Source organism: Patagioenas fasciata, chromosome 17 (assembly GCF_037038585.1).
Source record: "Patagioenas fasciata isolate bPatFas1 chromosome 17, bPatFas1.hap1, whole genome shotgun sequence".
NCBI classification, from domain to species: Eukaryota; Metazoa; Chordata; class Aves; order Columbiformes; family Columbidae; genus Patagioenas; species Patagioenas fasciata.
This window is the reverse complement of record NC_092536.1, coordinates 12,934,536-12,959,995: the sequence shown is the minus strand read 5'-3', so window position 1 is coordinate 12,959,995 and position 25,460 is coordinate 12,934,536. Positions and strand designations below refer to the sequence as shown.

At 62.7% G+C, this 25,460-nt stretch overlaps 3 protein-coding genes across 6 annotated transcripts; 2 read left to right on the top strand and 1 right to left on the bottom strand.

The window, feature by feature from the left end:
• Positions 1 to 51: 51 nt before the first annotated feature.
• TCN2 (transcobalamin 2) lies at positions 52 to 3,143 on the bottom strand. Its single transcript, XM_071815821.1, has 10 exons — positions 2,879 to 3,143; positions 2,156 to 2,345; positions 1,986 to 2,054; positions 1,760 to 1,896; positions 1,491 to 1,652; positions 1,236 to 1,411; positions 844 to 1,018; positions 556 to 748; positions 290 to 411; positions 52 to 197 (listed from the first exon to the last, which is right to left on the bottom strand). The coding sequence occupies exons 1-10, from the start codon at positions 2,955 to 2,957 to the stop codon at positions 136 to 138; spliced, it is 1,365 nt and encodes a 454-aa protein (XP_071671922.1). The 5' UTR covers positions 2,958 to 3,143; the 3' UTR covers positions 52 to 135.
• A 1,672-nt stretch (positions 3,144 to 4,815) lies between these two features.
• PES1 (pescadillo ribosomal biogenesis factor 1) lies at positions 4,816 to 13,005 on the top strand. Its single transcript, XM_065851826.2, has 15 exons — positions 4,816 to 4,951; positions 5,253 to 5,332; positions 5,863 to 6,016; positions 6,114 to 6,223; positions 7,098 to 7,269; positions 7,492 to 7,581; positions 8,934 to 9,050; positions 9,191 to 9,268; positions 10,240 to 10,329; positions 10,513 to 10,643; positions 10,748 to 10,873; positions 11,005 to 11,189; positions 11,294 to 11,430; positions 11,728 to 11,895; positions 12,362 to 13,005. Exons 1-15 carry the CDS (start codon positions 4,928 to 4,930, stop codon positions 12,446 to 12,448), a joined length of 1,749 nt encoding a protein of 582 aa, XP_065707898.1. The 5' UTR covers positions 4,816 to 4,927; the 3' UTR covers positions 12,449 to 13,005.
• A 3,883-nt stretch (positions 13,006 to 16,888) lies between these two features.
• Positions 16,889 to 24,185, top strand: GAL3ST1 (galactose-3-O-sulfotransferase 1). Of its 4 annotated transcripts, none has more exons than XM_065851527.2 (3): positions 16,889 to 17,204; positions 20,565 to 20,698; positions 21,974 to 24,185. In XM_065851527.2, exons 2-3 carry the CDS (start codon positions 20,574 to 20,576, stop codon positions 23,121 to 23,123), a joined length of 1,275 nt encoding a protein of 424 aa, XP_065707599.1. In that variant the 5' UTR covers positions 16,889 to 17,204; positions 20,565 to 20,573; the 3' UTR covers positions 23,124 to 24,185. The 4 variants fall into 4 exon arrangements, with proteins under 4 accessions (XP_065707599.1, XP_065707597.1, XP_065707598.1 ...); XM_065851525.2 differs by lacking the exon at positions 16,889 to 17,204 and adding an exon at positions 17,789 to 17,889; XM_065851526.2 differs by lacking the exon at positions 16,889 to 17,204 and adding an exon at positions 18,405 to 18,592.
• The last annotated feature ends 1,275 nt before the right edge of the window (positions 24,186 to 25,460 follow it).

The following is a 25,460-nucleotide window of genomic DNA, read 5'->3' as shown; positions in this document are numbered from 1 at the left end:
TGGGGTGCCGGCGTGGGGACACAGGGGAAGGACGAGGCAGAAGGCAGCAGGTCTGGTGCCCAGGGCACGGGGTTCATTGCCATCACCGCTATTTCACTGACATCGCCCCCATTTCATTCCCATCACCCCCTCCCTCTACCAGTGGCTCAGGCGCAGGATCAGGGTCTCCCCATCTTGGGGTCTGTAGTCAGCAACACCTGCGAATAGAGGGACAGCGGCCTGGCTGGGAGAGCTGCTGTGGGGGCTGCCCGTGACCCCCGACCCCCCCAGGACCCCACCTGTCACTCACCCATCTGCAGGCTGGTGCTGGGCGCGGTGAGGAGCTGCCAGTAGCTCCGTTCGTGCCGCCGGGGCCCCAGCCCCAGCACCCGGCTCAGGAAGGGGCCTTGGGGGGTGTCCTGGGTGTCAAACCTGTGGGTGATGGGGGATCCGTGAGGGTCTGGCCCAGGGGGCCGGGCGGTGGGGACTGGGTGAGCCCATGGCACAGGTGCAGGGCACATGGACACATGGACACCCAGGGACCCTGGAGGGTCCCCCCACCCCGGGATCACATACGTGAAGCTGTGGGGTCCCTGCGCAGCAGCCGCCTTGAGCACGTCCAGGAGGGAGACACCGGCTGGCGCGGGCACCGGTTGGTCATAGAGCCGGCCCTGGGGACACCGCGGCTCAGGACACTCCACCACCAGCCACACCGTCATGTTCCCTGGCACCTCAGGCAAAGGCTCAAGGAAAGCAGGCGTCAGCGTGTCTGCAAGTAGAAAACCACCGTGGCACTGATGGAGATTGAGTCACCAGCGCGGTGGCATCTGTGCCAACCCCATCCCGGCTCCCCCTGGCTCCTACTCAGCTCCTCGTGGCAGTGCATGGTGGCAATGTCCAGGTAGGAGCGGCCATGCAGCGCCGGCAGCACCTGGGCCATGGTTGCAGCGGTGCTGAAGGTGTCCAGGTTCTCCAGCAGCGCGGCCATGGCCCGGCCGTACGCCAGCTGTGCCCGGCACGTGTTGGTGGCGATGAAGACCTGGGAGCAGGAGGGAGGAAGGTGGTGGGACAGCAGCTACAGGTGGGTCATGGCCCTGGGCCATGTCTGCACCCAAACCTGAACCCATGCTCACCTTGGCACCCACCATGAACCTGCACCCTGAGCCCACACCCTGTCCTGCACACGTGCCCCCCACACCCATGTCCCAAACCCCCACCAGCTCCTGCACCCCCAAGGCCGCTGCGCTGACACCCACCTGCATGGCCCACGGGGTGCTGTAGACGTTGCCAAAGAAGCCGTCCTCACCCTGCGCCTCCACCAGCCTCCTCCTCACCCCACGTGTGGCCGCCCGCAGCTCAGCCGCCAGCCCAGGCCCCACCAGCCGCTCCCGCTCCACACAGGTGAAGGCCAGCGCTGCCACCGCCTCCGTGTCTGCGGGGATGCAGTGTCACCCCGGTGCCATGTGCCCACCTTGGGTGCCACCACCCCACCTGGCCCCATGGTCCCTTACCCATGGCGCTGCCTCCATGGTGCCTGAACCTGCCATGGTGCTCGGCCACCAGCAGTCGGCGGATCACCTCCTCCCGCACCCGCTTGCGGTGCACGCACAGTGCCAGCACGCCCAGGCTGTACTGGTAGTAACTGGTCAGGGGGTGGCCGTGGTGCCGGGAGCCTGGGGACGAGGTGTCAGGTCACCAGGGCAAGCTGGTGGCCCCACGGCTGGATGTGCCAGCACACAGGTGGGTGGTGGCCATGGTCACCCCGTGGGGCTGCTCTCACCTGCCCAGTCCTCCTCCAGGTAGTACTTCAGCCACGTCACCAGTAAGCGCTGGGGACTGGGGTCTGGCGGGGGACAGGTGGCCCGCAGCCCCAGCAGATACAGCGCCAGCCGCCCCGTCTCCGGCCCCTCCGTGCTCCTGCAAGACACCGTGGCAGCTCTGGATGGCAGCTGGAGCCCCCACACCACACTGGGGGCTGTCACTGTGCCCGGGACACACACACATACGTGCTGTTCTCAGTGGCTGCTGCGTCCTGCTGATGGTGGCCATGGGGCCGGACAGCTGCCTGCAGGCTCCTGCGGGGACCCGGTGTCAGCAGGCTGCCAGGGCAGCGTGGGGGACAGGGGACATAGCCCACAGGCACATGTGGGGACCTGGTGTCCCGCCTGGGACCTACCGGCCATAGCGGTGCTGGAAGGCATCCTCCAGCCGCGCCAGGTACCGCTCCTCCCCACGCGGGTCGTGGTCGCTGGCCAGGCGCAGCGCCAGGTAGATGCTGGGGTCAGGGTCCCGCGCTGGGTCCCCCGCCAGCCCCAGTAGCCGGGAACTCAGGGCCCGAACTGCTGCCTGCGCCTCCTCTGGGGCTCCTACACCCCCCCAGTCCCGGGGAGTGGAGGGTGAGGGGGGCAGGAAGGGCTGAGCACACCCCAAGGACTGGCCCTGTGGCACCTGCAGCTCCCACACCCCTGGAAACCCAGCACCCACCCCTGCTGCACACCCTCTGCATTCCCACCTTGGGTCCCAAAACCTCAAGTCTCTCCGCAAAAAATAAGGAAAAAACAAAATACAGAGACGTGACATGAAGTAGGAACATGGAGAACCCAATGCCTGGGCACCATCCCACTGCGCCCAGGGGCTGTCAGGGTGCTGGGTGACACCCCTGTCCCCAGGAGACCCCCAGGGACCCGTGTCATGGGGCAGCTGTGGGCACAGGAATAAGGTTTAAGCCCAGTGGGCACTGGGGGGAGCTCAGCCCTGGAAAACTCATCACCAGGAGGGGGCACACGAGGCAAACGCCCTCCCTGGGGCTGGAGCAAGGAGTGGTGCCCGTCCCACCCAGCCCCGCTCCCCGGGGACCCCCCGGCGGGACGTGGGGGTGCGGGGCTGTGTCCATACTCACCGCAGGGCCGGGCCGGCGGCACCGCAGCCTGCAGCAGCAGCAGCAGCAGCCACACGCCGCAGCGGGCAGCGGCTGCCATAGCACAGCTCGGCACGGCGGGCAGCCCAGCACAGGCACAGCCCGGCCGGGACGGTGCCGGTGACAGGAAGGTGTCACAAGGGGCTGTTTCCGCACACAGGGGCTAAGTCAGCAGAAACAGGGAAGAACTTTGGCAAAGGCAAAGCAGAGGGGAGCGGGGCTGAGATAAGGTGCTGACGGGCGCTCTTCCCTCCTGGCACAAACCCACCGGCACCGGGTGTCCCTGCCCTGCGCCCCACGGCTGGGGCACCCAGACCCAAACAGCTCATGTTCAGGTCAAACTCACCGGTCAGTGAGCCAAAAAAAGAAAGAAAGATGAAACCCTCCACCCCCCCAGCCCTTGAAAGCAACAACCACTGCCTGCCTGGAACAGGAGTTTATTGAGAAGGAAAATGAGGACTGATCAGCCCAGCTCAGCAGACCAGGGGCGGGTACGGGGGTGCTGAACCCCAGGAGCTCAGTCCTGCAGCAGGGGGTCCCCGGGCACTGCTGGGGGACACCTGGGCTCAGAAGGGGGTGACAAGCCCCTTCCTGCCCCCTTAGAGCCCTTACAGCTGCCAACCCCTTGGGACACAGTGGGACCCTCACCAGGCACAGCTCAGCCAGGTGACCTGTCCCCTCCTGCCATCGCCCAGAGCAGCCAACGTCCCGAGGGCACAGGGGACAGATGGGGAACAACCAGGGACCCCTCAGGTGGGTGAAGCACCAGGGAGGGCAGCGCACAGCACCCACTGCTGAGTCCTCAGGGGGGCCCAGCCCCCAGCGAGGCAAACCCAGTGCTGCTGGGAGCCCCTGTGGTATCACACAAACCGGGATGGGACTGGGACCCTCAGGAATCCCGGAGTCACCGCATCCCAGCTCAGGGATCATAGGCCCAGATCACAGAATCCCAGAATGTGAGGGGTTGAAGGGCCCTGGAAAGCTCATCCAGTGCAATCCCCCCATGGAGCAGGAACACCCAGCTGAGGTTCCACAGGAAGGTGTCCAGGCGGGTTTGAATGTCTGCAGAGAAGGAGACTCCACAACCTCCCTGGGCAGCCTGGGCCAGGCTCTGACACCCTCACCCCAAACAAGTTTCTTCTCATCTTTCAGAGGAACCTCCTGTGTTCCAGTTTGCACCCATTGCCCCTTGTCCTGTCCCTGGTTGTCACCCAGAAGAGCCTGGCTCCATCCTCCTGACACTCCCCCTTTCCATATTGATCCCCAGGAATGAGTCCCCCCTCAGTCTCCTCTTCTCCAGCTCCAGAGCCCCAGCTCCCTCAGCCTTTCCTCACACGGGAGATGCTCCACTCCCTTCAGCATCTTGGTGGCTGCGCTGGACTCTCTCCAGCAGTTCCCTGTCCTTCTGGAACTGAGGGGCCACAACTGGACACAAGATTCCAGGTGTGGTCTCCCCAGGGCAGAGCAGAGGGGCAGGAGAACCTCTCTGACCTACTGACCAGACCGGACCGGACCGAGCCGGACCGGACCGGACCCCAGAGCCACTCGCACCCGCAGCCCCGGGCGGCACCCAGGGGCCTGTGACCCCGGGGCCGGGTCCCAGGAGCTGCCTCCAGCTGTATGGACACGGGAGCCTCCAGGGCCTGTGCAGCGCCGGCCAGAGCCCCGCCAGCCCCGCAGTCACCGCTCCCGGGCTGACCCGGCCTGCAAGCCCCGCGACACCACTGCCCCAGTGCATCCCGACATGCCCGGCGCTGCCCCGCTATATCCCAGCGCGCACCGCGCCGTAGGACCCCCTCTGCCAGCGCGCTCGGGCTGCCCGAGTCGTGCCTGCCCGAGTTCGGCCCCGCTGCCTGCCCGCACTGTCCCCGCCATCCGCACTGCCCGCGCCACCCGCACTGCCCGCTCTGTCCCCCTGGCCGCCGCGGCGCGGGAAGGCTCCGGCGGGTGCGTGTCGCGGTGCCCGGCGCAGGCGGGGCGGGGCCAGGCCGGGGCTTCCGGAGCGCCGGGAGCACGCGGAGCGGCGGAGCCATGGGCGGGCTGGAGAAGAAGAAGGTACCGGAGAAATGGAGCGACCCGGCCCGGCCCGGCCCGCTCCTTCCCCCGCCGGCGGCCGCGCTCACGGCCCCGGTGCCCTCCCGGGTCATGCCCCCCAGCTGCCCCGTTACCCGCGCCCGCCCGTGCCCTGCACGCCCACCCCACCCCGGTAGCGGTGCCCGCCCGTGTCGTGCCCCACGCCCCCGGTGCCGCTGCCCGCTGGTCCCGTTCGCCCCGCGCTGGTTCCCGTTCCCCCTCCCCCCGGTGGCTCCGGTGCTGCCCGTCCCGTGCCGACCCCCCAATCCCCCTCTCTCCGCAGTACGAGCGCGGATCCGCCACCAACTACATCACCCGCAACCGGGCGCGGAAGAAGCTGCAGCTGAGCCTGCCCGACTTCAGGTGCGCCCGGGACCCCGAAACCCCTCGGGCCCCTCCCGGGCCCCGCACCCCAGATCCCGCCTGGCAAACAGGGGCTCGGGCCCAGGGAGTGGCCCTTTCTGTAGGAAATGGGTGGTGCCTCCCTGGGTGGGAGGCAGCAGAGGTTTGGGGTGTCCCCCCCGCCAGAAAGACCCCAGGACAGAGGGACAGGCCCCAGGACAAAGGGACAGACCTTGCACAGAGGTACAGACCCCAGGACAGAGGGACAGGCCCCAGGACAAAGGGACAGACCTTGCACAGAGGTACAGACCCCAGGATGGAGGGACAGACCCCTGGACAGAGGGACAGACCCTGGATGTGGGGACAGACTCCCAGATGCAGGGACAGACCCTGTGGTGGAGAGACAGACAGAAGGGCAGACGTAAGGACTGAGAGACAGACCCCAGACAGAGAGACACACTGGACGGAGGGACAGACCCCGGGACGGAGGGACTGACTCTGGGATGGAGGGACAGACCCTGGGACGTTTCACCCTCTGTCTCACCCCCCAGGCGTCTCTGTATCCTGAAGGGCATTTACCCCCATGAGCCCAAGCACAAGAAGAAGGTGAACAAAGGCTCCACCGCACCCAGAACCTTCTACCTCCTCAAGGACATCAAATTCCTCCTGCATGAGCCCATTGTCAACAAATTCCGGGAGTATAAGGTGACCAGCCCACCCGGGACCCCTGGGGCGCTGCCCGAGGCACCGCTCGGGACTCGTCGCCCTGCACGAAGCCCCCTGCCTCCCCTTGTCCCCACAGGTGTTTGTGCGGAAGCTGCGCAAGGCGTACGGAAAGAGTGAGTGGAGCACGGTTGACCGGCTGAAGGACAACAAACCCAGCTACAAGCTTGACCACATCGTGAAGGAGAGGTGAGCCGGCTGCTTTGGGGGATCTCTTCCTGCCCCCCCTGGCCTGTGGAGCCTTCACCGTGTCCGTCCCTCTTCAGGAATCCACCTCCTGTGTGTGCTCTGGGCGTTTTGACGGAAATGGGTGTTTCTGGGCTGGAGGAGAAGTGTGAGTGAGCAGGGAGTGTCCGGCTGTCCCCAGGTGGCTCCGGGATCCACAGGAAGGCGCTGAGAGCTCTGCTCCTTCCCCTCCTCCTCGCCCTGAGCGGTGTTTTCCTTGACGTGCCGCTGGAGGGTGGATCATGCCAAAGGAGTTGGTGAATTTGGTGGCAGTGAGAGAAGGGAGGGAACTGGCTCCTGTCCCAGCGGCACCTGGACCTCGCTGTGCCAGTGTGGCGCGCAAAGTGGCACTGAGGGACCAATGCTGCCACAGCAAGCTCTGTGGTTTGGGCACCTGACAGCTGCCCGAGCTCCGGGTTTGCGCCTTCTTCCTCCAGCCACAGCATTTTGAGTCCTTCAGCTTCTGTGTGGCCTCATCCACCTGGCCCAGGAGCACTTGGTGCCCCTGGATCCGGTCACACACACTTGTCCCCAAGCCCTATGGGGCAGCAGCGGTTCCGAGCTGGGACTGTGGGTGCCCTAAAACCCACGTGCACCCACCCTGCACTCAGGGATGCTGCCAGTCCTCACTGGGGGGTTCCTGAACCCCAGGAGCTGTGTGACTGCGGCTCCTCAGCACCCGAGGGGACACCCTGTCCCTGTGCATCACCAACGTTGGGGGGACCTGAGGAGACGGGTGCTCCATGGTGCCTGGTCCTTTCTCACGCAAGGTTTCCCGCAGCCCCAGCAGCTTTCGGAGGCCACTGGGACTCATGCGATCCCCCTTCTGCCCGGACAGGTACCCGACGTTCGTGGACGCGCTGCGGGACCTGGACGATGCCCTGTCCATGTGCTTCCTCTTCTCCACCTTCCCGCGCACGGGCAAGTGCCACGTCCAGACCATCCAGCTTTGCCGGCGCCTGGCCGTGGAGTTCATGAACTATGTCATCGCCTCCCGCTCCCTGCGCAAGGTGGGTGCTGCGGGAGGGACGGGGACAGGGACAAACCCTCCCTGCCCTGGGGGGACCGTAGGGGCAGGGGGCTTGTGCCCTGCTGGCAGCTTCAGGCAGGGAACAGATTCTGCAGTGACACTGCCCTGCGGAGCCCGCTGGTGAGGGAAGGGTTAACAAGGACAGGGACGAGAGAGCCCCTGTGGCCTCCATGCCCCTGAGCCCTGCGCTGTTCTCTGCCAGGTTTTCCTCTCCATCAAAGGCATCTACTACCAGGCCGAGGTGCTGGGCCAGCCCGTCACCTGGATCACCCCGTACACCTTCGCCCACGACGTGAGTACCTGGGCCCAGTGCAGCAGGATCCGTGCAGGACCCTCACTGCTCCTGTCCCTGTTACCAAAAAGGGCTGAGGGACTGTCCTGTGTCCCTAGTACTCAGAGGCAGCCAGAGCCATGCCACCCTGTGTGGGGACAGGTGACACGGCTGGGGAGGTGTGCGGGGACACAGCCCTCTCGGGGATGGCCGTACCCGTGTCCGCTGTGCCTGGCAGTACCAGTCTCCCTGGTTCCTCATTTCTTCTTGTCAATTATTAAAATGTGCCTTAATCAGCAATTAAAGATTAACCTGAAGGAATGAGGCTGGTGGCACAGAAGATGTGTGCTCTGCCAGGGAGATTCTGCTTGTGGTGCAGGGTGAGGGGAGGGCTGTGACTGTCCCCGCACCAGGACAGCTGCATCCTGTGCTACACCTTGCTGAGATCCTTGGTGCGCAGAAGCTGCGCTCTCGTTTCACTCCAGGATTTTCCGGGGTGCTTGGGTTGAGGCTTTCCAGCCGTGTGGCCTTTGGCACATCCTGTGCTGGGGCTCAGCCCTGCAGTTGAGAGAAGGGAACGGAGCTGGTGAGGGGCTGGAGCACAAGTGTGATGGGAGCGGCTGAGGGACCTGGGTGTTCAGCTGGAGAACAGGAGCTGAGGGGAGACCTTCTGATCTCTGAACTGCCTGAAAGGAGCTTGGAGCCAGGGGGGTTGGGCTCTGCTCCCCAGGAACAAGCGCCAGGAGCAGAGGAAACGGCCTCAAGTTGCACCAGGGGAGGTTGAGGTTGGATGTGGGGACCAATTTCTTCTGCAAAGGGCTGTGGGGCATTGGAACAGGCTGCCCAGGGCAGTGCTGGAGTCACCATCCCTGGAGGGCTGGACAGACGGACATGAGGTTCTCAGGACATGGGGCAGTGCCAGGGGTGGGTTATGGGTGGACTTGATGATCTTGAGGGGCTTTTCCAACCAAAATGATTTTGTGATCTATGATCTCCTCAGCCAGCCCCGTCCTTCCCAACAGCGGCTCCTCGCTCCCTGAGTCCTGTCTGTTGTGGGGCTGTTGACCCCTGCCAGGTGTCAGCTCCTTGTTCTGCTCTGCCCTGGCCTCATCTCACCTGCCAGAGCAGAGTCCCCAGCCCAAGCCACCAAGGTCCCCAGCCCTGGTGGGATGAGCTGCTCCATCTCTGAGCAGGTCCCTTCCCACAGGGGTGACAGGGCCCCCACCGGGTAGCAGCCTGGAGATCAAACCCTGCCAGGGTCTGGCCATGGATCTCCAGACCGTGCTGTGAAGGGGACAGGATCCTATTCCCTGTCCCTGCCGAGGGCTCTGATCCTTCCTCCTCCCATCCTCACCCTTCCCCTGTGCCCACAGCACCCCACAGATGTGGATTACCGGGTGATGGCCACCTTCACCGAGTTCTACACCACCTTGCTGGGCTTTGTGAACTTTCGCCTCTACCAGTCCCTCAACCTGGTCTATCCCCCCAAGGTGAGGCCACCACCCACCCTGGGGATGCACCGCGCTGCCAGAGCCTGGTGGGACCCCCAGGGTGGTGGTGGGAAGTGAGTCAGGGTGGTGGAGGTTGGGATGTTTGGGAGCTGCCTCCTCATGTTGCTGTTTCTCCCCAGATCGATGGCCAGACTGACACTGAGCTGAAGCCCGCAGAGGGCACAGAATACGCCATGGATTCCGAGAGCTACCTGGAGGTGAGGGACACTGCTGTCACTCTGGGCCCAGTGTGTTCTTGGTGTCACAGAATGGTTAGGGCTGGAAGGGACCTCTGGAGATCATATAGTCCAACCCACCTGTTCACGCACGTTCACCTATGGTAGATCACGCAGGAAGGTGTCCAGGCGGGTTTGAATGGCTCAGAGAAGGAGACTCCACACCCGCTCTGGGCAGCCTGGGCCAGGCTCTGGCACCTCCCAGCAAAGAAGTTTCTGCTCGTGTTCACATGGAGCCTCCTGTGTTTCAGTCTGTGCCCGTTGCCCCTCACCCTGGCGTTGGGCACCACTGAACAGAGTCTGGTCCATCCTCTGACACCCACCCTGAGATATTGATCCATTGATCAGGTCCCTCTCAGCTTCTCTTCTCCAGCTCAACAGCCCCAGCTCTCTCAGTGTCTCCTCATCACAAAAATGCTCCAGACCCCTCAGCATCTTTGTGTCCCTGTGCTGGACTCTCTCCAGTAATTCCTTGTCCTTCTTGAACTGGGGAGCCCAGAACTGGACACAGACTCCAGATGTGGCCTCCCCAGGGCAGAGCAGAGGGGGAGGAACCTCCCTTGACCTGCTGCTCACACTCTTCCTCACACACCCCAGGTTTGGCCCAGGTTTCGTAGCCACAAGGGCGTGACTACAGTGTCTGTGTCTTGGCCACAGACCCTCCTGGGCCTGGGGGGTGAGGAGCAGAGCCTGGTCCCTGCATGGTGGCAGGGACAGGTCCCAAACTCCTTGTCCCCAAACGCTGGCCAAGGGCAGAGCTGTGCTTGCCCTGGGTGGCCACTGGCCTGCACCATCACAGCGAGGGTCCCTCCAAAGCCCCAGAGCTGGGGAGCCTGAATGTCTGTCTGGTCTCTTGCTCTGAGAAATCGCCTCCTCCTTCCACCATAGGGCTGCCCCTGTTCAGTCCCCAAAGCCCTGGCTGGGTGTGACGCCTTCTCGCTCTCCCACTGCAGAAGCTGTCGGCTCTGAGCGCCAGCCTGGCCCGTGTGCTGGCACCGGCCCACGAGGACGAGGTGGAGATGGACGAGTTCCCGGTGGAGGGGGTAAGAGCTGCTGGGGGCTCAGCCTTGGCTTTGGGTGGTCCTGTGTGTGGCATCTTGTGGCCAGGCAAAGGCTGGGAGGGACTGGGGTGGTGCTGGGAGGGACTGGCAGGAGGACGGGGACAGCACCTCCTTGCAGAGAGGGGCTCCGCGGGGGCTGCTCTCTGAACACTTTGCCCTGAGCAGGAGACGGCAGAGCAGATGGACGCGAGGAAGCAGGAGCAGGAGGCCCTGGAGAAGCACAAGCAGCTGTTCGAGGGGCTGCGCTTCTTCCTCAACAGGGAGGTGCCTCGAGAGCCACTGGCCTTCGTCATCCGGTGCGTGCTGGCCAGGCTGTCCCTCGCAGCCCCGCTGGCTGATCTGCCTGATGTCCCTGAGAGTCCCTCCTGTTTGTCTGACTCCTCGGTGGGTTTTGCTCCAGGTGCTTTGGTGGCCAGGTCTCCTGGGACAAGTCCCTCTGCATCGGTGCCACCTATGACGTGACCGACCCCTCCATCACCCACCACATTGTCGACCGGCCCCGGGTGGAGCCGCAGGTTGTGGGCAGGTGGGTGAGCCAGGCGGCCTGTCCCCAGCATGGCCACCCGGGCTAGCAAGTGTCCCTGGCTGTCCCATGCCTGCTTTTCCTCACAACCCCCCAGGCTCCAGGGCCTGACCCTGTGTCCCGCTGCCCCACAGGTATTACCTGCAGCCGCAGTGGGTTTTCGACTCGGTCAATGCCAAGCTGTGTCTCCCCGTGGCCGATTATTTCCCCGGCGTGCTGCTGCCCCCACACCTCTCGCCCTTCGTGACGGAGCAGGAAGGAGACTACGTCCCTCCCGAGAAGCTGAAGCTGCTGGCCCTGCAGCGGGGCGAGAACCCAGGTGTGCGGGGCCCCGAGGCCACAGAGGCTGAGCTGGGGGGCAGCGCTGAACCCGCTGCGGGGCCAGCGACTGCGCTGCTGTGGGTAACGGTGGCCTCTCTGTAGATGATGAGAGTGAGGAGGAGGATGAAGAAGAGGAGGAAGAGGAAGATGACGATAAAGAGGAGGAGGAAGATGAGTCTGAAAAGGAAGAGGAGATGAAATTAAAGAAGATGGAAGAGCAGAAGACTCAGAGTAACAAGGTGGGATTCCCAGCAATGGGGTGGGAGCTGCAGGAGGAGGCGGCTCTGGGGTCGCTGTGGGTTGTCCCAGCCGAGTCCCTGTTCTGGGAGCGCAGTGGCCGTGCTGCTCCTGCGGCAGCCACCACATTACTGGGTCCTGGGCCCACGTTCAAGAGCTGCAGCTCCCGTTCACACCAGCTCCGGAGGCTGCTGCGGCTCTTCTGTGGTCCCACTGAATGGCATGGAAATGTTTGTCCCTGGGGAAGGGTGGGTGAGCTCCTGGTGTCCAGGATCCTGAGCGCTCTCGCTCCCCCGCAGGCGCTTCCCGTGAAGGTGACGGCCGGCAAGGTGCGGCTGGAGGACAAGCAGCGCCTGGAGCAGGAGCAGCAAAGCGAGGAGAAGCGCCTGGCCATCATGATGATGAAGAAAAGGGAGAAATACCTCTACAAGAAGATCATGTTTGGCAAGAAGCGCAAAGTCCGAGAGGTAGGAGCATTGGGCAGCTCTGGCTGAGGGCCCTTGCCTGGATCCTGGTGCTCGCTTTTCTCAAAGTGGCCAAGTCTGTACCCATCTCAGGGGAGATGGAGCAGCCTCTGCTTCCAATAGACCCTGCCAGTGCTGGGCTGCCCCTTCAGCTGCTCCCCATGCCGGGTGAGGGCACGGAGCAGTGGTGAGCGGTGGTGGGCAGGTGCGAAGCTCCACAAGCCCCTTCCCTGGCGACCCCAGGCTGCATTCGCTCCACCCGCGCAGGGCAGAGCCCCTCGTGCTCCCTTGGGGCCATAGTTTGCGCTCAGCAAGTGAAGCTGCCACCCTCTCTGTGCCCCACACCCAGTGCTGGCAGCCGATGGTTCCATCTCCCCCCATAAAGCTGGAGGGTTTGGTGGGGCTGGGACAGAGCACCCTGGATGTCTGCAGCCTGATCTGACCACGGGTCTTGGGGGTTTGTCCACAGGCGAACAAACTCGCTGCGAAGAGGAAAGCCCACGACACTGCCGTCAAAGAGGAGAAAAAGAAAAGCAAGAAGGCGCGACGAGCATGATGGGTGCAAGGGTCCCCACGGGGGCTGTTTGTACCCTGCAGACACCATCACCTTTGGGTGAAAACCCCTCAGCTGTGCTCTTGGGACAGACATGCTAAATTTAAACATTTCCCATCTGTAAATACACCTCCCACTGTGCCTTTCCTGGGGCTCCCTCGCCTCCTCTCTGCCGGTGTCACTGCCCATCCTGGGCCGGGCTGCAGGGTCAGTGTCACCAGGACTGTCCTCACGCTGGAGCCACATCTGCTTCCTGGCCTGCGGGGCTGGTGAGGGAGGAGGGCACAGAGAGCTCGGGGCTCTTGCAGATCCCTCCGGGGTTGTTCCTTTTTAATTTGCACAGCCTTGGGCAAAGGAGCAGGAGCTCCCAGGGGCTGCCCAGCGTGGTGTTACAGAGTGTCTTGGAGGCTCAGCACAAAGAGTGGGGTTTTGCCCCAGCCTTGGTGGTCCACGGCAGAGGGAGCCCGTCCTCTGCCGAGCTCAGAGCTGTCCTCCCACAGCCGCGTGACAGACCGTGCTTCTCTTGTATTGTTATTTTTAATTAAAGAAGGTGACGCTTCCCTGTGGTGTCTGTTTGTTCCCTCCCGGCCGTGGCTCTGCCCGGTGCTGGGCGCAGCAGCAGAGGTGCCAGTCGCTTCATCTGGGACGAGTGCGGGGCTGGAAGTGCCTCCTCATCCCTTGCTGGGTGAGAAGGTGCAGCTGTTGGAGGTGGAGCAGCAGGGCCAGAACCTGGTCCCTGCACCAGGTGCACAACCCGTGGGTGTTACCTTGTTCCTTGTCACCCTCTGCCAGTCCTTGTTCCCAGTGCCGAGTTTGGGTTTGCTCCATCCTGGCTGGGGGCAGAGACCCAGCACTGAGCGTGTTTTGTTCAACCAAGGGAAGTGCAACATATATTTTTTAGAAATATATAGAGTGTGAGTGTCAGGAGGATGGAGCCAGGCTCTTCTGGGTGACAACCAGTGAGGACAAGGGGCAGTGGGTGCAAACTGGAACACAGGAGGTTCCACTTAAATATGAGAAGAAACTTGTTCCTGGTGAGGGTGGCAGAGCCTGGCCCAGGCTGCCCAGGGAGGTTGTGGAGTCTCCTTCTCTGCAGACATTCAAACCCGCCTGGACACCTTCCTGTGGAACCTCAGCTGGGTGTTCCTGCTCCATGGGGGGATTGCACTGGATGAGCTTTCCAAGGCCCTTCAACCCCTCACATTCTGGGACTCTGTCCTGCCCCTGGGGACACGCTGGGACCACCAGGCTGGAGAGTAGCTCAGCAGAAAAGGATCTGGGGGTCCTGGTGGACACCACGTTGACCATGAGCCACCAACGTGCCCTCAGAGCAAAGGGGGCTGATGATGCTGCACGAGGAGATGATCCTGCACCTCAGCCTGGTGAGGCCACTGGTTGAGGGCTGTGTCCAGCGATGGGCTCCCCACTGCCAGAGAGACATGGACGTACTGGAGTGAGTCCAGGGAAGGGCCACCAAGGTGATGCAGGGACTGGAGCATCTCTCCTAGGAGGAAAGGCTGGGACTAGAGAAGTCAGCATTGAGGGAGATGGTATCAATGGGTATAAATACAGAGGGATTGGCTGTAAAGATGAAACTGGGCTCTTCTCAGCGATGCCCAGCACTGGGACATGACGTGATGGGCACAGACTGGAACCTGGGAGGTTCTCCTGAACATCACTTCTTCACCATGGAGGTGGTCAAGGACTGGCACAAGGTTGCCCAGAGAGGTGGTGAATTCCCCATCTATGGAGCTACTGTAACCAGGGAGGTTGGACTGGGTGACCCTCAGGGTGCCCCCAACCCCGCTGGGATGCAGTTAAGTTACCTGCAAAGGCACAAGATGAAGGTTTTTGGGGTTCGCTGTCCTGCTCCCACCTTCCTCCAGCAAGAGGCCAGGGGGGTGATTTTTTGGGGTGGAGGAGGGGTTATTTGGGGGCTCTTGTCTGAGATAAAGCAATGCACAGAAAAACCAGGGCTGCCGTGGTTGGTGGATTTGGCATCGGCAGTGTTACTCCCTCACCCTTTCCCCTGAATCCCATTTTTTTATCCCAAAACAGACACCCCCCTGCATTTCCTTGCTGGGGCCCACAAATGGCCCTGAGGCCTGTTCATGGCTGTCACCCTCCTGGGAAGAGATTATTGCCCTTTTGTGCAAGATTTATGGGGGTTTGCCCTTTTTTGGCTCATTTTGGAGACGAGAAGCAGTGTCCCAAGGTGGGGTTGCTCACAGTGGGGTTTTTGTAGGGTTTTGGTGAGCACGGCTTCATTGGGGGGTAACGGTTGTGCCATCTCATGGGGTTTTATGTGGACACCTTGTCTCCGGCCATGGGGAGGGCTCTGGTAACTCATGGGGCTTTAAAGGGACGCCCTTGTCTTCAGTTGTGGTGAAGGTTCTGGCATCTCACGCGGTTTTATGGGGACACCTTGTCCCAGCCGTGGTGAGGGCTGTGACACTCCCGTGGGGACACAGGTGTGGCCATGGACCCACCCAGCGCCGGGGTCAGTAACTGCGGGGAGCAACAACAGCGCAGAGGGAACGGCCGATAACAGGCCTGCCCGCGCCGGCCGGCCCGCTCCTTGCTTCTTTGTTTTCTTTTTGATTCCTTTTTCGTCTTTTTCTTTCTGTTTTTTCTCTTTTCTTTTTCTTTTTTTCTTTCTTCTTTCTTTTCTTCTTTCTTCCTTCTTCCTTCTTCTCCCATTTCTTGCCTTCACCTCTCAGACCAGGGGGAGATTCGCTCACTTGGGACCTGCTGGGGCTGCACCCAGAGCGAAGGTCCCACCATGGGGCAGGAGACCCTGGATGTGGTTTCCCACCCCCACGGGAGCTGCAGGACACCCAGAGCACCCACGGGACACCCAGAGCACCTGTGGGACACCCGGGCACCCCTGGGTGGCATGCGGGGTGGCCGATAAGGACCGGGCGGTGGGGCTGGTGTGCAGGACCAGCTGCAGGAGCAGCCCTGCAGCCGAGCTGCCTGCCCGGCTGACCACAAACCAGCTATGCTGCCCCACCAACCACCAGTTCCCCCTCTGTCACCAGCACTAATTACAGCTTTTCTGCCTGATAAAGGCTCCTGACACTCAGCCAATGCGTGTCTGGTGGGGCCAAGCCCTCGCGGGACGGGCGTGCCGCGCGGTGCCGTCCGTCCCTCCGACCCGCCGCTCGGCTCCTCACCAAACCCCTCGGGATCCCCAGCTCTGCCGTGTGCTTTCCTGGCTTTCCTTTCAGCGTGAATGCTTCATTTGTACCTCCAAATCTGGGGGGGGATTTGCTCTGCACACTCCTAGGTGGGGGGACAGGGGATGGGGAGTGAGGGACATCATGGTGGGGCCCTGCTGGGGGCGGTTTGCACCCCTAGGGTGCAGGAGATGGGGCGCTGTGGCTCTCCAGCTTGTTAAAATCACACCCCGAGGCTGCAAGCATCCCTTGGTTGAGCTGCCACGTCCAGCTCACTGCGGTTCTCTTCCAGCTGGAAACCCTTCCCAACGCCACCCCTAAGATAAGAGGGAAGCATGAAATTAAGAGACGTTCCCCGTGGAGAGTGGGTGGGACGGCTCCTTGCCCTCACATCCCTTCTTCCAGGGTGAACCAGCTCAGGTTGCTCAGAGCCCCGTCCAGCCTGGCCTGGGATGTCTCCAGGGATGGTTCAGCCACCACCTCTCTGGCCAACCTGGGCCAGGCTCTCACCACCCTCAGGGCAACAATTTCTTCCTCATGTCCAGCCTTAATCTCCCCTTGTCCTATCGCAACAGGCCCTGCTCAAAAGTCTGTCCCCATCTTTCTTATCAGCCCCTTTTATATACTTTTAAGTAAGAGAAGTAGAAAAAGGCCGGTGGCAGCACAGTGGTGCTGTGATTGTCGTGCTGAGGGTGGGGAAGCTCAGATATTGCTGCCGCTAGGGCCATAAAAGCCATTTCGCTATGGCGGCAGCGGGGCGGGGGCGGCTGTGGGCGGGATGGAGAGGAGCCGGCAGGTGCTGCCGGGAGGCCCGGGGAGCAGGTGGCCAGGTCAGGGTGCGGGGCTGAGCCCCTACAGTGCTCCCACCCCCAGGTGAGCCCAGACACTGGGTGTGACAGCCTGGCCATGAGCCGTCCCACGGGAGGAGGACAGTGGCTCATAAGAACTGGCCCCATGGGGCAGAGAGGAGCTGATGCCACTGCTGAGGGGCAACCATCACGAGGGACAGCCATCCCGAGGGACAGCCATCATCACCCGCCATCCTGCTCCCACCCTGCGGGTGCCGGCTGGGAGGCCAGGCCGGGCCGGGGGCTGGCGGTGCAGGGGAGCGGAGGGGCTGGGCCAGGGACCATGGTAACAATGTCCCCGTTGAGGCCGTCACCGCAGATGGAGACAAACGTCCCCGTTGTTCTGGGCGCTGGCAGGCAGCGGGCAGGCAGGGGCTGAATGGCCCCTCTGTGCTGCCAGCAGTGGGTGGGGAGACGGGTGCCCGGGGTGGCAGCGGGAGCTGGGCCTGGCCCGGCCGTCCCGGGGAGCCGGGCAGTGCCCGGCCCAGCCCCGCACCACAGCCGCTCTCATTCCTCCCTGTTCTTCCCTTCGCCAGGCCGGTGACACGCGGTCGGGCCCCGGTGATGCCGTAGAGGCCGTGGCTGCTGGGAGGCTTTGGAAACACCAGCGCTTGCGGGGAGCTGCCCGGGACCAGCGTGTTCCATGTCGGAGCAGCACCGGCCCCCCTGCCCCGCGCCAGCCCCGCAGAGGACAGGGCCGGCTTGCCCAGAGCAGCTTAAACAGAGGAAAAGGTGATTTCGGGGGGGATTCAGGGCATTTGTGGGGGCAGGTCTACGGGGCAGGGTGCCAGGGGCGTGTGGGGCAGGTGTTTGCACCCACGGGGGGTGCGCAAGGGGGACAGGGCCGTAGGAAGGACGGTGTCCGTGTGAAACGGGGCACATGCAGAACAGATCGTGCCCGCAGGCTGGCGGGGCAGGAGGAGCGAGCTGGTGGATGTGCCTCGTGCCCAGCAGCTACGGGGGTCTGGCCGTAAAGGAAACTGCTCCCATAGGGAAACCCCAGAAGAGAGCTCGGGGATGTCCCCAGGGACCGGGGGATCTGCTGGGACATGGGGACAGGGCTGCAGGGCCCTGTGGACTGGGCCATCCCGGGGCTGGCCTGTGGGGAAATGGCCAGCGCGGCCGTGTCCTGCGGCTGGGAATTCGCACCGGCAGGCTGAGAGCTGGCGCCACGGCCACCCCGCGCTAATGGGAGCCCCAGGACAAATGTCTTGATTGCCGCAGTTCTCCTGGTGAGCTATTAATAATTAAGCCACTCACTTCAGGCAAAGTCAATAGAGCAGCTGGGTTGGGACCTGTTTGCAGAAACAGCCCAGGAGCCAGCCAGGGTGGAGCGAGACATCCTCTCGCCATCCCGGGGCGCGGGGCCGGGTGCCGGGGGGATGGCGAGGTCCCCTGCCACGCCTGGAAACAAGAGGTGGGTTAATGGTGCGGTCTCACTCGCTTTGGCAGGGTCAGTGCTGGCACTGTGCCCATGGCACAGCAGCAAGGCTGGCGTGGAGCAGTGGGATGCAGCTTCGCCCCCGGCCGGCAGCGCCCGCACGGGCAGGCGGCCCCTCCGGCACTGCCGGGCTCTCGCCGGCAGCATTTCCAGGTGATGCCAGCGCTGGCACTGCAGATGGTGACTGCAGCGCCATCACAGCCATGGCTTAAAACCAAACCAAACCCCGGCTGTTCCCAGACATGCAAAACCCTCTGTGCTGCAATTTTGGTGAGGGTCAGAGTCACCTGCTCCCCTCGTGGTTACCCTGCACACCCTGTATCCCTCTGGTCCTGCCGCGCCTGGCAGGGGCTCAGAAAACCGGCTGGGAAGAGGCTGGATGCAGCCAGCCCTGCCTGGCCTGGGCAGCCCTGCTGCAGGGCGGGGGGAGCGCTGGGCACGCTTGTGGGGTGTCACCAGGTGCCGCCCCATCGGCATCCCCAGCTGCTGCGCGGGGTGCCGGGCGAGTGGTGCCCAGCACCTGGCCACGGCCACGAGCTCCGGTTGCATTTTCCGTTCATTATTCATCGAGCTGGAAATCTCAGCGGCAGGACGTGACCGGGGGGGCCGGAGAGAGGGGGAGGCAGGCGGGAGCAGCAGCCCCGGCTCACCGTGCCCCAGGCACCCTCGCGCTGGCCGGGTAACTTCTCTGCTTGGGGTTCAACTTAGAAATCCAGGAGAGTCTTTGCTACGTGGGAGTCGGGGGGGCTAAAATGTGTCTGGGTGTAAATCACAGCTCTCCCAGCTGGGATTTAATCTCAGGATTATCCACTGGAGCGCGGGAGGCTCTGAGGGTTGATGTGGCGGGAGGCACAGGGGGCGGGGGGGTATTTCTGGGGTTTTTTTTTGGATGCGGGCAGCCTGGGCTGGAGGATGCCCGGGAGCCAGAGCGGTGCCGGGGCAGCTGGAGCGAGCGGGAGCTCGGGGGCAAATGCTGCTCCCACAGCTGCTAAATGGGGGTGCAGGGCTGGGGGGGTGGCCGGGTCTCTGCCCTCAGCTCGGGGGGTGCTCCTGGTCGCTGGGCTCTGCTCGCAGCCCCCGGCAGCGGGTGCCACCGTCACGGATGGCGCGTCCCCTCATCCTGCCGCAGAGGACATCCCTGCTGCAATGCAGTGGCTGGAGTGCCGGAGCTGCCGGTGCCCCCCGCGTCCCCGGCCTGCGGCGAGCGGCAGTGGCAGGTGGCCGAGCAGGTGCTGCCGGGGGACACGGGGGCTGCAGGGGGACAGCGGCACTGGGAGAGGCGGGCACGGGGGGGCAATGGGGCTGGGGGCAGGGACAGGGAGGGGGCTGCCCGTGGAGCGGCTGTGTGTGTATGTGCACATGAGTGTGCATGTGTGTGCATGCATGAGCACGCATGGGCATGCGTGTATATCTGTGTCCTTGTGCATTCATGGGCACGCAGGAGGATGTATAGATGTGTGTCTACATGTGTCTGTATCCCTGTGTGTGCAGAGGGGGGTGTGAGTGTGTGTGTATGCACGTGTCTGTGTCCTTGGGGGGGGTTCATGAGCGCATACATGAGTGTGTGTGTGTCCCCGTGCATGCACGTGGGTGCGTGAACCTGCACAGAGATGTGTGTGTGCATGCACACGCATGAACCTGCACAGGCATGTGTCAGCGTGCCCGTGTGTGTGCACGCCTGGATGTGCACGGCTATGTGTGTCCCTATGTGTGCACGCACAGGTGTGTGTGCACACGTGCCCGCTGGCTGTGTGCGTGTGTGCAATTGTGCACACACATATATGGATGTATGTGCCATTGCACATGTGGGTGCCATCCCTCCCTGGACCCCCTTTGTCCAGCAGGTCTCTGTGCCCCTGGCCCCTCCCTGAGCCACACAGAGGTGCGGGTGCCCAGGGGATGAAGTCATGAGCCTCCCTGCAACCGGTGCTGCTGGAGGGGCCAGGGGACATGGGCACAGCTGCCCTGAGCAGGTGTCACAGCACCAGCACATTCCTGGCTGATGTGGCTCCTGGTCCAGCCTGGAGATTTCCTTGGGAAATGGGATCCTGGCCGCTCTTAGGAAGCTCCGGCCCATGTTGGTGATTTTTCGGTGCTGGGAGCTGCCGGTGCTACCTGGCAGAAGGTGCCCGCCCTGCAGCTGCGCTGCCCCATGGCACAGCTCCTTCCTCCCCCCGTGCCCAGCCCCACGGCTGCTGCAGCAGGCCTTGACTTGCACCCCAGTATCGCTCAAGGTGGGGAAAGGGTGGGCAGGGCAGGCAGAGCTGCTGCTCTTTGGCCACACATCCGTTGTGCCCATGGCCAGGGACACACCTGGCGCTGGCTCACCTCTCTCCTGGCAGTGCCAGCACCAAAAAGCACAGTGAGATGCTTCCTGGGGCGTCCCTGTGCCTTATTTGCCTCTCATTTGTGTCACACAGTCCCCCTGGTCCTCGTTTACTCACCGCAGTGCTAATGGTTCTCCTCTCTCCTCTCCTCTCCTCTCCTCTCCTCTCCTCTCCTCTCCTCTCCTCTCCTCTCCTCTCCTCTCCTCTCCTCTCCTCTCCTCTCCTCTCCTCTCCTCTCCTCTCCTCTCCTCTCCTCTCCTCTCCTCTCCTCTCCTCTCCTCTCCTCTCCTCTCCTCTCCTCTCCTCTCCTCTCACCGGGCACAGGTGACCAGGATGCTGCACCATGGGAAGCCCTGGAGGTCCATGTGCAAGGGGCTCATCCTGGGGACCCTCCTGACCAGCTTCATGCTGCTGCTCTACTCCTACGCCATCACCCCGCTGCAAGTCAGCGTCACAGAGTGAGTGTGGGGTCCCCCGGTGTCCCCTGGCAGCTCGGCCGCCCCGTTGCACACTGGGCACACCCAAACGAGGATGCTGGGACTTTCCAGGCTCTGGTGGCTTCACATCAGGATGTCCCCTTCCTACAGGCTCCTGTTGGAGACCATGTCCTGTCCCTTGGCTGGGAGGGAAGGTGAACGCCAACTCCCTGGGGGGCTGGGGATGATCACCCCAGGGGGATCCACTGCAAAATGGCGGCTGGTGCTTAGCTCCTGGATGATGGAGAAGATGAGGAGGTGCAGGAAACTCCCTGCCCACTGCAGCTTCGTGTTCCCTGGTGTCCCCTGAGAGAAGGAAAAGTGTCACAGGAGACGTTCCCCAGCAGCCAGGAGCCAAGAGCAGTTTTTCAGGTGCTCTTTATCAAGGGCTTGTCCTTCCAGAACAATCAGAGCCACAGTGGTGATCACAGTGGGTTCAAAGCTTCCTGCTGCCTGTCGCAGCAAAAGCCAGCGCTCAGCAGGGCTCGGCTCCCGGCCCTCCCTCCCAGTAGTGAATCTGTCACCGGGTTTATAACCGATCCGCCCACAGGTGTTTCATAAGCAACATGATAACTTGTGTGTTATCAAGGATCAGCTTTCCAACTTCATTAATGGTATCCAAAGTCACTCGATGCTGTGGTCTCTGTTCCCTGCTTCAGGCATCTCAGATAACGCACATGTTATTCTCCATGCTCCCCAAGGGCCTGCAGCGCCATGCGCTGGAATTATTTCCTTCTTAGTTGAGGTACTGGATCCTCCAGGTGCCTGGAGCTATTGCCGTGGAGCTTGTCTTGGTGCACATCTCAGTGTCGCCTGCTCCAGGGCCACCACGGCTGTGCCCATGGCGAGGGATGGGGACGCCCTGCTCGGGCTGTGCTGAGCAGCTGCTGGGCACTGACCATCATGAAGACCCCCATAGCAGCACAACCTTGGTGGCTGGGGTTGTCCAGGGGGTGGACAAGCTCGATTTGGTGGCTCAGAGGTGCAGCTGATGTTGGGGGGCTCATGGGGACAGTGGGCCTTGCTCTGCTTGTCAAGGGACTCGGGCCAGGTGGGCATCCCAGTCCCATTGGGCATATGGCCGGGGGTGAAGAGGGCTCTGCCCAAAGCCCGGCTTGTTTCCGACAGGGAGCCCAGGGGGTGCTGGGGGCAAGGACCCACCGCTGGTGTGAGCACCCCTCCCCATGTCCAGCTCCTCCAGGTAGGACAATGGCCAAGCTGCCCTCATCACGGTGTCCTGTCTCTTCTCCCCACCAGGATCCCCGTCCCCTCCTCCTGCTCCTCCTACCCAGCCCCTGCCCAGGTGCCGCCAGCAGCCAATGGCACGGGCAGCCCCTCGGCACGGAGCTGCCTGCCCAAGCGGAACATCATGTTCATGAAGACCCACAAGACGGCCAGCAGCACCATCCTCAACATCCTATTCCGCTTCGGCGAGAAGCATCACTTGAGATTTGCCTTCCCCAACGGCCGCAATGATTTCTACTACCCCTCCTACTTTGAGCGCAGCCAGGTGCAGCACTACCGGCCGGGCGCCTGCTTCAACATCATCGGCAACCACATGCGCTTCCACTACGAGGAGGTGCGCAAGCTCCTGCCGGCGGACACCACCTTCGTGACGGTGCTGCGGGACCCTGCCTACCTCTTCGAGTCCTCCTTCCACTACTTTGGGCGCATCATCCCCCTCACCTGGAAGCTGACAGGAGAGGACAAGCTGGCCGAGTTCCTCCGGGACCCCTGGCACTACTACGACCCCAATGGGTTCAACGCTCACTACCTCCTAAATCTCCTCTTCTTCGACCTGGGCTACGACAACAACATGAACGCCAACAGCCCGCTGGTGGAGGAGCACATCCAGGAGATAGATCGCCGGTTCCACCTCGTCATGTTGCTCGAGTACTTTGACGAGTCCCTGGTGCTGCTGAAGGACCTGCTGTGCTGGCAGCTGGAGGATGTCCTCTACTTCAAGCTCAATGCCCGCAAGGGTTCCACGGTCTCTCACCTGACACCGGAACTCTACGAGAAGGCCACCTCCTGGAACCTCATCGATGCCAAGCTCTACCGCTATTTTAATGCCACCTTCTGGCGTAAAGTGGAGGCCTACGGGAGGGAGCGGATGGCCAAGGACGTGGCCGAGCTGCGGCGGGAGAATGAGAAGATGAAAAGCATCTGCATCGATGGGGGACAGGCCGTGGACGCCAGTGCCATCCAGGAGTCCTCCATGCAGCCCTGGCAGCCGCTGGGGGAGAAGTCCATTCTGGGCTACAACCTGAAGAAGAAGATCAACAAGAAGCACCAGAAGCTGTGCCGCAAGATGCTGACGCCCGAACTCCAGTACCTGACCGACCTGGGGGTCAACCTCTGGATCACCAAGCTATGGAGCCGCGTGCGGGACTTCCTGAAGTGGTAGGGGCCGGCGGGCACCCCGCTCCCCCAGGGAAGAACCAGGTGCTTTTCCTTTTTCTTACTCATGGTGTCTGTTGGTTGGACATGAGCAGAACTGGCTGGAGGCTCCGGCGCCTGGGAACAGTTGTGGGGACCAAGGATATTGTTCGTCACCTTCCCCCTGAGTCCCCACTTGGGCAGGAGCCTGTGGGGGAGGGCAGAGCCCACAAGGGGCCAAGAACTGGGGGCTTGGGGGTGCTTTTCTCCAGCAGGATCTGCCTCTTCTTTCCCCACGGAAAGGTGTTCATGAAGGACGTGGCCTCGTCATGGCAGGAGAAGGATGTCCGTCCCCACACCATGGGCCAGGCAGTGCGGGCAGGGACCTGTCAGGCAGTGGGAATGGGGGGTTCTCCCTGTCTGGGGTGGGCAGAGCTGCTGGTGGGGAGCCCGTGCACCCACAGGCTCCTCGAATGCCCCCCTTCCCCCTGAGCCCTGGTTTGGGGCTGTGTGCCTGCTCCGGTGGGTCCCAGCCATGGGTGCAATGAGTGCAGCACATTCTCAGCCTTCCAGCAGCCCCTGGCTGGCCGGGACGCGCAGCCAGCCGAGACGTGGTGGTGGCTGCTGCGCTGGGGTTTGGAGAACGGAAAACCCACCCCAAGCCCTGGCATTTATCAACGGGCTCGTGTTCCCTGCGGGTGAAGGGTGTCCATGCAGAGGGTCCCCTCCCAGCCCCATCATCCCGGTTAGAGGTCTCCGTGGCTCCGGTCCCCACAGGGGACATCCCAGGAGGCCCACGGGGTCTGGTGAGAACTGGCATGGGGAGGAGATGGGGAGGGGGTCTGGCAGCTGCTGTCCCAGTGACGCCATGCCCCAGGCGCAGGGGGGATTCAGGCATGGGGGTCCATCCCTCCCCCTGTGCAGGGGACAGCCCTCTGTGTCCCGGCCGGGCTGGATGACACCGGCAACGTGCGTCCTGCCGCGAGCAGCCCTGGCCGGGCAAGGAGGTGGCTGAGCCTCCCCCACGCGTAGGGACCCCCGCCGGCCCCCCAGCCCATGTTCTGCTCCCTTTGTAAAGACCAGAAATAAAAAAGCTGTTCTACTTTTGTAAGATAATGGTACATTGGGCAGTTTTTTATAGAAGGACGGTCCAGCCAGTCTCATCCATCTGCTTCTTCTCCAGCACGGATGCTCTGCTGGTCTCTGCTCCCCCTGGGGACAGATCCTGGCCGGTCTGGTATTCCTGGCAGCCCATGGGGGTGGGGACCCCCGTGTCCCCCAGGAAGTGCTGAGGAACGAGCTCCCCAGTGCAAGTGGGGCACCTGGGTCTGTCCCCACCATCGCTGGAGCCACCTGTGCTGCCGTGAGACCTCCGGGGTCTGCAGGTGCCACCAGGAAGGTCTGTGGGTTTCGCAGGGACATCAGACCCTCAGGACAGCCATCATGGGTCACACGACTCACTTGTGTCACCAGGTCCCAGCTCCACTGCTGGCAGGTGTATCCCATGGTCAGCGTGGCCTGGGATGGTACCAGGGTGGGCGTGAACTCTGATGGCTGGTCCAGAGCCACCACTGGGGCCACCACGGTGCTGCCCACGGTCACCAGAACAGGCACTGGGGACACAGCCCAGGCCTTGTCCCTGAGGCCTGCAACTGCTTCCCATGGCATGCTGAGGTCTTCTGCTGGGAGCAGGTGCCAAATCCCATCCCAGCTACCAGCTTCCTCTGCAGACAGGGGGATGGAAAACCCAAAGCAGGACCATAATGGGACCAATGGGGCACTGGGGACCAGCACTGTGTGGTGGGACCATGGTCACACATGGGACCATGACTGAGTGGTGGCATCAGATCTGTCTGGTGGGACTAGGACCATGTGTAGGACTGGGGCAGGGACCATGACAGGACCAGGGTCATGTGGCTGGACCAGGACTGTGTGGTGGGACGAATATCATGAGATGGGACCAGGAGCATCTGTAGGACCAAGACCAAGTGGTGAGACCAGATCATGTGGTGCAACTGCAACCAGAGCAAAGTGGCGGGACCAGGACTCCATGCAGGACCAAAACTGCGTAGTGGGACTGATGGGACAGGAACTGATGGTGGGACCGGGACAGTGTGTAGGACCAGCCCCACAGGTGGAACTGTAGAGAAAATCAAGCAAATCCCCAAACCCAGTAGCTCCAGCTGGGGCCCGTTGGTTCCACCCTGGTCTTTAAGGGTCCTCAGGTGCTGGAGTTATTGCTGGCTGAGGATGGGGCTGTGTTGGTGGGTCCTGGTGTGTGGGGCTGTGCTGGGGGTGGCAGGTGAGTGAGACCGGGACCCCCTGGCTGTTCCCCTTGGTCTCCCCGACAGTTGTACTGGGGAGG